Raw genomic sequence first — 14511 nt, forward strand, 5'->3', positions numbered from 1 at the left:
AGTGGGAGACATTTCAAGGTGAGGACGGACCACAAGCCACTTGAAAGAATATTTGGAATGCATCGAGATCTTACCAAAGTAGTAAACAACCGTTTGGTTCGTTGGGCTTTGTATTTAATGGAGTATGATTTTGAGATCCAGTACATCAAGGGGCAGGATAATTGTTTGGCTGACTTTTTGTCTCGGTTTTCACTCAAGACACAAGAAGTATTAGATCCAGATGAGAGAGAGATTCCAGCATTGGTTCAGGAGAAAATTGACGTAGTTTATCCAAATCATGAACTTGTACTGGAGTATAAGAAAGACCCAAATATGAAGAAACTTATAGACTACCTGGAACATGGTTGGCCAAAAGATACAGAAAACTTACCACCATCCATGAAACCATAGCCTATTGGAATAAGAGAGAAGAGCTGACATTAGAAAACGGTATAATCATGCGATTAGGAAGAATTGTGGTGCCACAGATTTTGAGAGAAAATGTATTGAAAGAACTCCACAAAGGACATCCTGGAATAGAGGCCATGAGATCCCTTTCAAGGTATTATGTTTGGTGGCCTAATCTAAATAAGGATGTTGAGGTTTATGTCCGTAGATGCCACCCTTGCCAGAGTAACCGATCATTTGACACAGAAGTACCTCTATATCCTTGGAATGTGCCAAGTGATCCTTGGGAGCGAATTCATCTCGACTTCGCAGGTCCATTTGACAACCGATTCTGGTTATAGTAGGAATCGATGCTTATTCAAAATGGGTTGAGATCGAAGTTATGGACCGTACAACAACTGCTGCTCTTGTAAATAGATTAAGGTTTTGGTTTTCGAGGTATGGTATTCCTACAAAAATTGTATCCGATAATGGCACCCCCTTCACGTCCCATGAGTTTAAGACTTTTTGTAAGAACAATAACATATGTCATGTCACATCGGCGCCGTATCATCCAAAAACCAATGGTTTAGCGGAGAGGATTATCAGAACCTTCAAGAGTCGGTATAGTGCTTGCAAACAAGGAGGTCTCAGTTCATCACTTGCACTTTTAAAAGTGTTACTTGCTTATCGAAACACCCCACAAAAGACCACAGGACAACCACCATCAGTTCTTTTCTATGGTAGAAGATTACCAACAGCTTTGGATAGATGGAGGTGTAATAGCAGAGATAAAATAGAAAATCAAGTGTGGTGACAGAAGTGCTACCACGACTTAAAATCCAAACAAAAGGAGTTTTCTGCCAAACAAGAAGTGTGGGTTCAAAATGAAACGAGGAAGTGCTGGAGACCAAGAACAGTACAAGAAAGGACGGGAGAGCTGTCATACACAGTTTTAGTTGGGGGAGATGTAAAGAGAAAACACGCTGACCAGCTGAGAGCGAGAGAAGGTGCAACTGATCCACCTCAATGGAAAATGCAATTGAACCTGAAAATGATGATGTACATAGTTTCGGAAACTCGGCCTAAATTGGGTGGGGGGAAATTTTTTTTTTTTTAAGATAGAGAGCGTATAGCGTGTTTATATCTTTAAGTTTGTGGGCATGAGCGTGCATTGAAACTCCGCAAGCTATAATGTATACTACACTACTACTACCGCGTATTAATGATAGCGCTATATCTACATGTTTGTGTATTATTGCGTCTGCACTTATACTTTCCAATCGTTCAGTAATAAGAATTCTCTATGATGATCAACATTTCCATCCATACAAGATGGTGATTGTCCAGGAACTGTCAAAACGCCTTATTTCAATCAGGGGTGATTTGCAATAGCTGGCACAATCTCTCCATTTGTCCCATGTCAATTTTTTCCATTGGGTCTTTTGAAGTCCCGCGTTTATGTGAACTGTCCAAGGACCCTTCAAGATTTAAAGAACAACATCCAGAAAGAACTTGCCAACATAACGCCTGATATTATGCTTGAAAGGGTAATGACAAACACCAGAAATCGGTATACTCAATTTATCTAGAGAATGGGGGACGTCACCTGCATGATTTACTCTTCAAAACTACGTAAAAAAACTTTAGGAATGTACCGAATGTACATTGTAAAACCCAAATAAAAGTTTGCCTGACTCATACATTGCGTTTTATTAAGCTATGAAAAAGGAATCCATGCTGCCCCACCCTGTATAAAAGAATAGATAAATGATAAAACCTAAGACAATAGTTTACCACATACTTCCGTCAAATAGTTAGAATGACACTGTTGAATGTACAATTGAACTGACCTTTAAATAAATAAAGAATTCTTGTCTATTGTCTAGTGTACCGATTAATATTGCTCATCTATCTGCTTTCATGTTTCGTTGTGAAGACAACATTTTCAAAGCTCGCAACTCATCAAAAACACAATTACAACAAGGATGACACAAACGTAAAAACATAAAATGGTGTGCATGTTTTCGCGCTGGACGCCTTCGTGATCGCAACATTGAAGCTGTCACTGCCTCGATGTTCTTAGGTGACACAACGGGCCGTGGGACTCCAGTTATTCGTTTTGTTACACATGAAGTTTGTAAACTGATTGACCCGGATTGACCCACATAACACGAATTCTAGAAAAGACCCAAAATGGATCATAAACATATACAAATTACTTTTTGGCCCGAAAGTAATCAAAACCATATGTTAATTAATTAATGCTATTAGTATTGGATTTTTTTATGATCCATACCAAGGCCACACTAAAAAACTCCATACCGGTATTTTTCTGGTATTCGTGCCCACATAACAATTGATTTCCGGCCCGGAACAGGGCCAGCGGGGCTAAATGAAACCGATATTCCGAAAGGCGCGCTAGGTGGCAATCACTGAACATCCACTCGAAAAGTAGGCCTCTATGGCTAACGTACCATTTTCACTGGATGACAAAACTGTGCAAGTGCAAAACTTTATAGCCTCGCCTCACGAACGAGACTGCTAAAGCTCGGCCACTTAGAAAACGACCTGCGCGCTAATGCTAAACCAATGCTGGAGGAGGTCGTTTTCTAAGCGGCCGAACTATAGCTCTTCGCTTTTGCTATGACACGAACAAACAAAATGGTGGACATAAAAAAGGGAGTTGTGCTGCCCCACCCTGTACATACCTTTCTTGAATAACCGTGCTCATTTAATTGATTGTATTATATTTTCATGTTTAGCAATTTAATATTTAATAGTTTAAAGAATAACGGAAAATATATGTATTCCTTTTCTTATATTCATCATTGATTATATCCTTAGATATGTCCTTCAATGATATTATTTCAAGTTTCTCGTCAAATATTTTCATTTTCTTTACTTCACAGTTACATATTCAAAACTGTTACTAGAGAAGCATTCTAAAAAAAAGCATGAATAGACCCGAACCTACCTACAGAACACAGACAGAACCAACAGAACAAGAATGTTTTTTCTGGGTTATTTATAGGTTAAGCTAGATAAGTAGCCTCGGGCCCAGTCTCCCAATATAGTACAGTGAATTAAATTAATTATTAGTCTAGAAGAGAGTGTATTTTAAAAACACTTAAAAATTCATATAATATGCTGAGCTAATTAGAAGGTAGAGAATCAAGGTTAACCTTAAATTCAGCTAGAGTTTTGGTGTAACCTAACCATGTCAGGAGATGTTCAACCAAGAAAAAGGAAAGATAAGCGTAAAAAGAAAGGTAAGCTTGTCATTCTAACGTATTATATGATAATTCCCACCTGAATAAACTACATTTAATATACAGAAATGTTACATTCACTTATCCAAATTCAAGATTTCAAATATTTGGCAAAGGACCCTAGATCGCCCAATTAGGCTAATAAAAACTTAAGAAGCCCTAGGGAACCTTTTTTTCTTTATCAATCATGCTATGGATCTACTCATTAGGTTCATTGATTGTCATGGACACCATAGTTTAGTTTGTCTTTTTGACAAAATTCATGATTCTGGGTTTATGTCTTAGGCATGTACAACATTTCACCAAAGAGCCTAATTAGGCCTATTAGTAATTAGGTACTCTCCAGCCCAGCCTATGTATTTCTAAGAAAGAACACCTAAGCCTCGACTGATAATGATGGCTAATGCTGATCATTTCCTTTTGAAGACATTTGTTGGTTACTGATAGTCTTTAAAGTGCAATGTTAAAAAACCTGCTGTAGGCCTAACTTAATACAATTCCTAAAAAATGTTAGGTATACCAAGCTACAATTGGGGAAGAAAACTTTTTAGAGGCATTTGTTTGTTACTATTAACCCTCCCAGTGTTACTTGACGAAAATTCGACAAGCAGCACACTTTGTGTAGTGTTACTTGTCGATTTTTCGACACGCAGACATCGTTTACGGCGAAGGCTCTATGACTGACTGAATCGGATTGAACTGGATCGAGTTAGGTATCGTTCTTTCCGTAATATTCTACGCTTTCTCCAGAGGTCTGTCTCTAAGCGCTATTCATTTTAGTTCCGAAAATATTGTAGCAGACAGCTGACGTGCGTGTATTTGTAAACAGCTAGGTTCCCCCGGACCGATGACTGATGTGTTTTATTACGTTTATCATTGTTTTAGTGTTAAAAATCAAAAGTAGTGATATACGTGGTGCATTATAAGAAGATTTAAGTGGTTTTGAAGTGCTGGTTGATGATCCTGAAGAAGTAGGTAGTGATATTGATGTAAATTATCAGCCAGATTCCTAGCTATGGTTAGGCTATGCATTCTTAGCTAAACGCTATGTACTGAAATCAGTTTTTTGCCCATAACTTATTTATTTGCAAATATACTTCCTTATATTATTATATATTTGTAATCCTCATAAAATTTAGAACAAAGTGGCTATTTTCAAATATTTATAGGCCTATAATTTATACAATTTCATTGAGCGCGAACTTATTTTTTTTTTGAAAATTTTTGAAATTATATTTTTTTTTGAAAAAATGTTCCTTATGTTTTATATATAATATTGAAGCCCATGATTTTCCAAACAAAATGGTATATAGAACATTAGAGTTAACATTGTTTTAAGCTTCTCAGATCCGTTTTAATAAAACCTTGCAAATGCGCCAAAAATAGGTGGACATTAAGGCCTAAACTATGGACACTTGGAGGGTTAACCCTAGCAGTGGCCAATGTTAGGAGTGTGGAATGGCCAACTTATTTTGGCAATTTTGCAGACCTTTTTTGAACATTCGTAAAAATTCAACCGTTGAAGTAAACCTTCCAACCTCATATTAATTTTTTTCGGAAAGAACAGGAGGGCCTAGAAATAGTAGGCTAATATAATAATAATTTAGAAAGTGTATTTTTTTCTCTGTATAAAGTGAAAAAATTTAAAAAAAATTGAATTCTTTTTTGAAATTTCAAAAGCAACCTGGGTAAAACTTTTTTTAAAGATATTTTATGGGAAATTCAATAGGGCCTATATAGCCTACATTGTTTAGACAATCTAATTCCCTAAGTTACATAGAATATAGGCCTAACATGTTAGGAAAAAAAATTTGTTAACTTATAAGTTTATAAGCGAAATATAATAACAAACGGAGAACTGTAAAAATTGAAAACCATATACAGTGTTAGTTTGTGCTGTATAAAAGTTATATAATATATGTACTTACTAATGATGTTATATAGGCCTACATGTTTGTATAAAGCTAATGAAGTAAGGAATCCAAAAAAGTCATAAAGTTTATGGTAACATTTTTTATTATTTATAAATAAAATAATGTTTTTATATTTTAGCGACTTTGAAAAAAAAATCATAGTAGGCCTATTTAGTATAAAACTTTTGTACCAAATTTTTTACTTCAAACAAAAATAGGCCCTAATCATCTTGTAGTGTATTCAATTACCTAGGCTACTTAAAAATGTATAGGCCTAAAACGTTGGGTACCGGTACCGTAACAATTTTTATTTTACTGTTAGGGGGCATTAATAATATAATAAACGGAAAACCGCAAAATACAACCGCAAGAAAAATAAATCCTATTATAAACACAATTTCACACTATTCAGTAAATAGGCCTACAGGGTTTCCATAAAATAATGGTGCGGTTTAATTATGAAATAAAAAGATAACGAGAAGAGGTTCAAAAAAATTATTTATTTTATTGGATTCCTTAGATTAAAAAGATTTCATAGGCCTACATATCTAATAAAGCTCAACATGGCCACCATTCCTTGCCCTGCAGACGTCCGAATGACAATCTACTTCAGCCCACACATTTTGAGACATTTTTTTTTTGTCACCATTGAAACTGTATGAATGATTCTTTCCCTTAGGTGGTCAAAATTGCGAATTTTTTGAGCATATACTATGTTCTTTACATGACCCCAAAGAAAAAATCGCATGGAGTCAGGTCCGGGCTCCTGGGGGGCCATGCTATAGGACCACTTCTTCCTATCCACCTGTTTGGGAGCTTAACATCTAAAGCATCTTGAAAAATTGTTTTATTATGTTGAGGTGCTCCATCCTGCTGAAAATGAAGGCTGTTTGTATTTTCCATGTTGTCAAGTTGAGGAAAACAATAGTTTTATAACATGTCCAAGTAAACAATTCCATTGATAGTTTTTTCAGCGAAGAAAAATGGCCCAACTACTTCTTCTCTGGACAGGCAGTAACGTTTATTTTTGACAAGTCTCAATCCTTTTCAAAAGTTTCGGATGTTGAGCTCCCCAAATTCTTGTGCCTATTAAATGTGGCTACTGATGTGAAATGTGGCTTCATCTGAAAAAAAACTACTTCATTAAAAAATGATTCATTTTCTGCCATTTGGTTCAACACCAGGTCTACTTTGCATTTTAACTGACCCAGTGTTTATGAATTGCTTACTCAAACGATTGATATTATTTTTATTAGGCGGAGCTTTATTGAATGTTCTTCAAAATTCCCGTTGAAATAAAGTCACTGACTTTAACTCACTTAATATTCATTATTCGTTATTCATTCATTATTCATTGGCCTTTGTCGTTGACCCTCTGGTGAGGGTATAGACTGCGTCGATGTTTAATACGAAAAAAAACCACAAAAACAAAGACTACACACACACATAAAATAAAACTGTGTATTAAACATGGCGGGCAGGCAGTAGGCGGTACAAAAAATTAATTGACCGCTACATATTGTCCTCAAAGAAATCATCTACTTTGTAGTATGGTCTATTGATCATCAAGTCTTTCACAGCACTCTTGAACTTCCGGTCGTCCAGACATCGAATGCTGGAAGGGAGTCTGTTGAAGAACTTGATGGCTGACATAGGGAAGGAATTGATCGTCCTGCTCAATCTCGCACGGGGAACATCGAGATCCTGCCTAGCTCTGGTATTATGGGCGTGGATGTGGCTTCTGGTGTTGAGAAGAGGAACACTGAATTTGATTTCAATCAGGCAGGCGTAGATATAGTGGCTGCAGACAGTTAGAATTCCATGTCTCTTGAATATCGGTTTGCAGTGTTCTCTAAAAGGGCTCCTTGAGATGATACGGACTGCCGCTTTTTGAAGCTTTAAGACTTCCGACGCATGACCCCAAAGGTGTAGTCCATACGCAATGTGCGAATGATACAGGGCATCCGTGACACATTTCCGGAGGCGCCTGAGGAGACAGTTTACTCTCGCAAGCCATGTGGCAACATGGGCAGCATGGTCATTCCAGTCGAGTCGGCTGTCCAGCTGGAAACCGAGAAGTTTTACTGCAGCCATGTCGTCCGAGGAGTCTCTTGAGAGGGTACAAAGGAGTCTCTGGGTTCTGCCTCCATTCAGTTGCAGCTTATTCATCTGGAACCATGCTTTGGCTTCTTTTACCTGGATTATAGCTAAATCCCTAGTGTGGTGTAGGTTTGGCCCTTTAGTGAGAAGCGTGGTATCATCCGCAAATAGTATAGAGCTGCTGGTCTCGTCGATGTCATTGATGAGGACCAGGAATAGAAGAGGGCCCAGCACAGATCCTTGGGGAACCCCCTGGTTCACCTCTGATGTTTAGAAAATTGTATATTCTGTACCCTCAAATGTTTTATCCCTTAGTAAAACCCCATATATGTCTTATATAGGCTATTGTAAGTTTTACCCCTACAACACTAAGTTTGGTCTCGTCTTATAGACTTAGGTTTCAACTGTACGTCCTTGTCGTCCATAAATGAGCAAGAATTTATGGGCTACTATAAAAATCACAGGAATGTGTATATTTGAGTTATTGGCACAAATTATAAATTAATCTCAACTGATTCAAATAAAGAGGAATCCCTAATCTTTGTGCCATCAATGTCGAGGCAGTATTATCATCGTCTTTGGTTATGCTGATTTTTTTACTCCTGATAATCTATTTCTATTAGGCAACCCCTACCTAATTAGTATTGGTTGAATTTCACATTTTAGCTTTTTTTCTTTTTTTCAGTCTTGGTAAAGGTTCATCTGCCTTACTGATTTTGTTCACCTTTTTTGACTGTAATTTTCATATAGGCTATCTACAAACCAATTTGGTTTAAGTTATTGTGTGGTTGTTGGTTCTTTTGTAGAGGGGTAGGCCTAACAATGCCTCCAGATACTGCATTTAAGCCATTGTTCATTGCATTCCTCCACGACAATTCTAATAAATTTTTATTTTATTATTTTAACAACTTGGTATTTTGCCAGTAGGCTGCAATGTAGTATATAGGCCTAATACAAGAAACGTTTAAAACTTACAAAAAAATCCAGCAACTATACTTATAAACGCTCTAGAATTCAGAAATCTTTTTTTGCAGTTACAGTTAGGCCTACTGAAACCCTGTTGGCATTTGTATATGGCTTATATACTAATTTATTGTATTTGTAAAAAAAATACTCATAGTAATTTAGGCCTATTAGTTTTACAGCGGTCAGTTTTTTCAATAGCCATTTGACAAGTTAATGTCTCCCTAAATAGCTGCTCATCTGCCGACCCGGCGTTGTTCACAGTTGCTCTCCTCTGAGATTTGGCAAACTATCCCGAGTTAAGCTATTTTTAACCACCAATGTCTCCTACCTCCCACTTTCCTTTTTACAGCCATTCTTAGTTATATATGTATGCGAGCTTGTATTAGATTTAGCTTTGATGGAATAGCTGAAACTCAATACAGAACGAGCCTTTAAATGAACTACAATTCTTAAAAATGGCTTGAATTAAATTTGTAATTGTAGGCCTACCTACTTGGATAGATTTGTTCATTATTATTCATGACTTTCAATTACCCACACTCATTTCATTTTTCCTCATATTTTAGTAGAATAGGCCATAACTATTTTATTTTTGTATATAAATAACCATACAAAGTATCAGTGTAACTTGCTAAAAATGTGTAAAATTTAATAAAAAACGGAATAATTTTTACAGATTAATTTTGGGGTTTAGTTAACTAGTGATAGGAGTAGCAATGGATTAAATTATCGGTTCTATTAAAAGTCCTTTAACTAGTAGGACCTTTAAAAATTAGAAAAGGATAAATGGATAACAGGCAGATTCAAAACTTGTACTGTAAATAACATCCAATAAGAGATTACTTAGGTAGGTAGTATGAGAAAACTGTGTCTACCTTGTCTAAAATATTTTAGAACACTTAACCCACTATTTTTTAGTGATAGACCTATGATATTTTGTTTCTATGTCAGGAAAATCCAGATTGTTTTCAATGTGTTTTAAAAACTGTTGCTGTTTAGAGAATGTTTGGAAAAGTTAAGATGGTTTTAATATGTACAATCCTTTGCTTCCATTTAAGCTGATCTGATAGCTTTTTGGTTAAAAGAATTATAAAAAAAAAATCACTTTTAACGTTACACTTTTATTTTTGAACTTTTTGAATAAATTGTTGTGTTGATATTCTGTGAATTTTAAAGTTAGAACTGTAATATTGGGCATACCGTCATAATAGGTTCTATGGACGCACGCCGTTCTGAAGAATATCAAGAAGAAAGTGCTTTGTTTCGGCGGCAGAGCTCGGCACTTTCAGGTCTTGAATATTTGTGTTTCTTGAAGTTGGACCTGTAGATTCCTCTTTATTTTATTTTAATATCCAAAATTTTGAGTTTTTATACCAAACAACTTTTTTGCCTTGTTATTTTAATTTTAAAAGTTCTCCGTTAAAGAGCTCTCCTTTTGTAGTTTTGATTTGGTGCATGTTTGAGTTAGACTGTAATTTTTTTGTGAACAACATTTTCTTCCTAAACTAAAAAGTTTTTCCTTTATATAATTAGGTGGCAAAATCACCTGACTTGATTTAGCAGTGATAGCTTTTATTTTCTGTGTGAGGTAGGATAGATCACCTTTTGCATTGATTGGGTTGGACTGTTTACAATTTTTTGTGTTTTTTTCAATAAATTCTATGAAAAATATGAACAATAAGTAAATATCATAAAACAACAAGTAACGTTCGGGATATTAAAAAATAGCTGCTAATCAGTGAGCACATTCTGAGAACATGTGCCGGTGCACCGGTGTAAAAAAAGTGTCGTTCTGAGAGACCGGCGAGTTAACCTAGCAGACAGCTATTTCCTCCACTGGCGCAAGATTTATGCACCTAAGAAATTGTACGGTATATAATACACCGGCGTCTGATTGGTTAGTTTCTTGGACAACAGTATGCAGCTATGGCAAGATGGCGGGTCCATCGAATAATGTTAATCAGTTTTATAGGTTAAATATTACGTAATGAATGAATAATTTATTCTATGAGGGAGTTATATTACCGGTACGTAATAAGTGAATAATTTTTAAATAATTTATTTTGTGAGTGTAAGATTGTTTGATTTAAATGTTATATAGTAAATAGTAGGTGGATGTGTAAGTTATAATCCGATGTGAACCGTAAACCGGTGACAGACCATTCTGGGATAACCAAGACTCTTGCCCTGGGGCGTCACCAGTTAATCTGCAGAACGTGCCCACTATCAACATCAATTATTTGGAGACGAGACAAAACACTTTTAACAAAAATCGAAAGAGCAGGTCCAGAATTGAATGTCTTTTAAGTCTTAAAATTTTGTAGGTGTTGTCGAGCAATTTAAATTCCAAATGATGTGGATGAGATTCTAATTTTGAAATACGTTTCTCACTTAACTTCGTTATTTCTTCCTTGATTGTAGGTACCATAAGGTCTTCGTGCAGTGTTCTGTTACTTATGTACCAAGGCCCGTAAGTTATCGTCCTCGGTAATTTGGATTGGTATCGTTGGACGTCTATATTTGACGCACTCGCCGATCCCCAAAGTTGCACTCTGTATGTCCATATCAGTTTCAATATTGTTTTATACAGTAATCATTTATTTTCCAGACTGAGTTTTGATTTTTGTCCAATAAGCCAATTTAACTGGTTAGTTTTTACATTTAATTTTTGAAGTTTTCTCCAAATATGAGTTTTTCAAGTTAGCTTTGAATCTAAATGGATACCTAAGTATTTAACCTCAGTTACTTCAGGAAGTTGCGTATTGTTTATTCTGACAGGAGGGCAAGCATTTCGATTTAGAGTAAAAGAAAGGTGAACATTTACTACAAATGGATTTGTATCTTATTGAGTTTAGTCCTTACATTCTCATGGAGTTCTCTTCAACAATACCTTAGTACAATAATCTATACAGGTATTAAATACCCTCACCGCAGCAAACCTGCAAACTAAGCTAATTTCCATTTGCTTCATTTAATTTTAATAAAAATATCTCCTTAAAAGACATACTATTACCTACCTATATCTAAATAACATTAGTTTGACGAGGACATATGTTTGCTGCTACAGGGAAGTGAACTTGTTTTTCGATCAAATGTTAATAGTATAGGTTAAAAATAATTAATTTGCCAAATGTTATCAAAATATATCAATAAACAAGCATAACTACAATAGTTTATTTTATCTCCATAACAATAACATATGAATTTTAAATTTAAATATTTTTAAGATTATTTGTTTTTTAAGGTTTGTTCTAATATGGTTTGGAAAGAATTTGCAAAATTTTATGTTTTTAGGGTCGAAAATGGGGAAAACCAAAATTTTAACCCCATTAAACCACCGTTCCCATAGTCCGATCATGCTGGTTGACAAACTTGTTTGAATAAACGTAGGTTTACACGCTTGTACTGGTCAAATCTCATATTTCAATGGTCGAATTGGTTAATATTTAATTTTTCATATTGTCAAATTTCATCAAAGTCGGATAATTTTTGCTCGAGTTATTGTGCTAACGGATATCAATTTGAACGAATGGTGTTTTTAGCCTCTAGGGACCTCAAAACGAAAAAGTAAATCGGTCCTGGGTCCAGGTTTTACCATGAGACCTACCGTAATAGCTTATTCCCTATATGGGAAATTCGCTTAATTATTGGTTTTTCTTTTAAATGTATGCACCCACAGATTTGCCATGAAGCATTGGCATTTATTTGTCTGGCAAATATTTTGAGTTAGGAACAAAAGCAACTTCCTCCCTTTAGCCTATATTTCTTATAGGAGTTAAATTATTTTGTTCTTTTCCGAGTTTATTTGGCTCTTCATCCCAACAGATTTTCATAATTTGGTCTAAAATTAAAGGTAGGGGTACTCATGTACAGATTTTCCATCAAGCATCATCTTCTGCCTTACTGTATTACTCGACAAAAAAATATAAATTTGATTTTTTTTAAATTCGTACTTCAGTTAAAGATGTATTACAACAGTTTAACCACATTATCCATATTTTTTGGTCTTAGAACCTTCAGTAAAATACCAGCTTTCATTTGAGCTATTGATAATTAAGATTGGATTTACCTGATGCACGCTGCAATTAATGATACGTAACTCAATTTTTAATATAGTAATTTTAAATATGTCTCGGTCTTAAAATACTCATAGAAATAAAGGCTTCAGTACTTTAATATGATGGTTATTACTGTAGTTGTAAATTGGCTTAAATATTTGGATAAATATTAAATGATATACACATGTACAATTATATGTATCTTTTACCGACAGTAAAAAAATTTTTGAGAATTTATCTGATACTATTGAAGCAAGCAAACCAAGTTCTTTGCTTCCCAAAAAATGTTAGATTTAAGTTCCATTTAAATAATATGTAACTTTTGGCAGCGAAGCAGCACATTAGGTATGGTTTATAAGTCTATAAGAGGTTTTAAAGTTATGTTAAGAAAACAAGATTTGATATTTCACTAAAGGTCCATCTGGCAGTTTAAGTGTACAACTATCCTTCCTCCAGTCTTCAACATTGAGGAAGTCCTCTCTATGGGTTTTACGTGTTTCAAATTGAGTCTATATTATCCCAGTTTGTTTCCTCTTTGACTGTTTGTCTTTGTTGCTATTTTTCCTGCATCCTCAATCCTTAACAGCAATTTTCCTCAACTAAGCGGCTTTTACGATGAGTTAGCCTGTTTTTCCCATTACTTTTTCCTCTCTCATTTTGTGTGGTTTTGGAGTTGTCTCCCTTCCTTCTTACTCCTTAACCTTCTTAGGGCATAATTACAGGCATCCTTTGCTCTTTATCTGTGGCGCTCCTTGGTTTATTTTCTCATTGCTTGTTAGGCAGTACCATTTTGTATCCACTACAAAACTACTATCATTCTCGGGGTTTTTGCCCCCCTCTCCTCTGTTGCTGCCTTCCTCAAATCAGCTGATTCCAAGAAAGGGAACTACAACTCAAACCTTGTACCACAAATGACTTGTATAACAAAATAGTCTATTTGTGATAGACAAATTGAAAAGAAAAGTAAATTCCATATTTCCCCTTAATAGATTAATTTCTTTTACAGAAATTGCAATTCAATTACAATATTTCATGTTGGTTACAGATGAAGAAGAGTTGGTTCATAACTCAAACTCAAGTTCGGACGAAGTGATTCATGTTTATAAAGAAAGCAAACTCGGAGGAAACATATTTGCAAAAATTGTGTTTTTTGGATTATTGGGGGCCTTGGGAGTCATGGTCGGTCTTATTATCTTTGAATATCATGGAACAAGCGAAGGTATGTGTGTATTATTCTTTTGTTCTGAATTTCCTATAGCTAAGTCAACCTGATTTTCTCTTATTAATAAGTAATGATATTCACATAGTAACTCCTCAGCTCCTTTTAAAAATTAGTGAAATTTTTGTATGTGCCCTGAATGAATACATTTTTACTACCACATGAACATCTAGGCCTACTCAAAATGTTAGTATTGGTTTATGATTATGGACTTTATAAACATAGCCTAACCCAGAAATAATTTAAGCAGGACACTAGGGTTGACCAAATTATTCCAAATTATATTGAAGTTTAGGGCTGAATTAGCAATGTTCCATTTAAGTAGAACACCTTAAAAAAGAGATTTCTTATTCTTTGTAATGATCCCATCAGTGTTAACATTTTACTCTTAAAGTCCAGTACTGATGATATTCAGTGATTTGGTAACCTTAACTATTTTACCCCCTACCATAAGGTACTTCATTCAGCATCAGATATTAAAACTTCAATCTTATGCTTTAAATAAGAAATAGTTCTTAAAAACATTTTTTTTTTTTTTTTGTCCTAAGGACGCTAGGCACGAGCCTGGGATTGTTTTTCACATTACTTCAGGCTAGACCTAGGGGTTACGGCATTAT

The 14511-nt window shown here is 35.1% G+C and overlaps 1 protein-coding gene across 4 annotated transcripts in view; it reads left to right on the forward strand.

Annotated features, from left to right (window-relative positions):
* The first annotated feature begins 3384 nt into the window (after positions 1-3384).
* The window catches only part of LOC128991029 (aspartyl/asparaginyl beta-hydroxylase), a 60616-nt gene continuing 49489 nt past the window's right edge, over positions 3385-14511 (forward strand). For 2 of the 4 annotated variants that reach the window (XM_054413739.1, XM_054413742.1), the window contains exons 1-3: positions 3386-3638; positions 9829-9906; positions 13721-13894. In XM_054413739.1, the coding sequence (XP_054269714.1) occupies positions 3587-3638; positions 9829-9906; positions 13721-13894 (304 nt within the window). In that variant the 5' untranslated portion in view covers positions 3386-3586. Of the gene's footprint in view, positions 3639-9828; positions 9907-13720; positions 13895-14511 lie in introns of all 4 variants that reach the window. The other 2 variants (XM_054413740.1, XM_054413741.1) reach the window with 2 other exon arrangements.

This window comes from Macrosteles quadrilineatus, unplaced genomic scaffold (genome assembly GCF_028750875.1).
Source record: "Macrosteles quadrilineatus isolate MER2022 unplaced genomic scaffold, UCM_ALF_1.0 Scaffold_3__2_contigs__length_128488019, whole genome shotgun sequence".
In the NCBI taxonomy this organism is placed as follows: Eukaryota; Metazoa; Arthropoda; class Insecta; order Hemiptera; family Cicadellidae; genus Macrosteles; species Macrosteles quadrilineatus.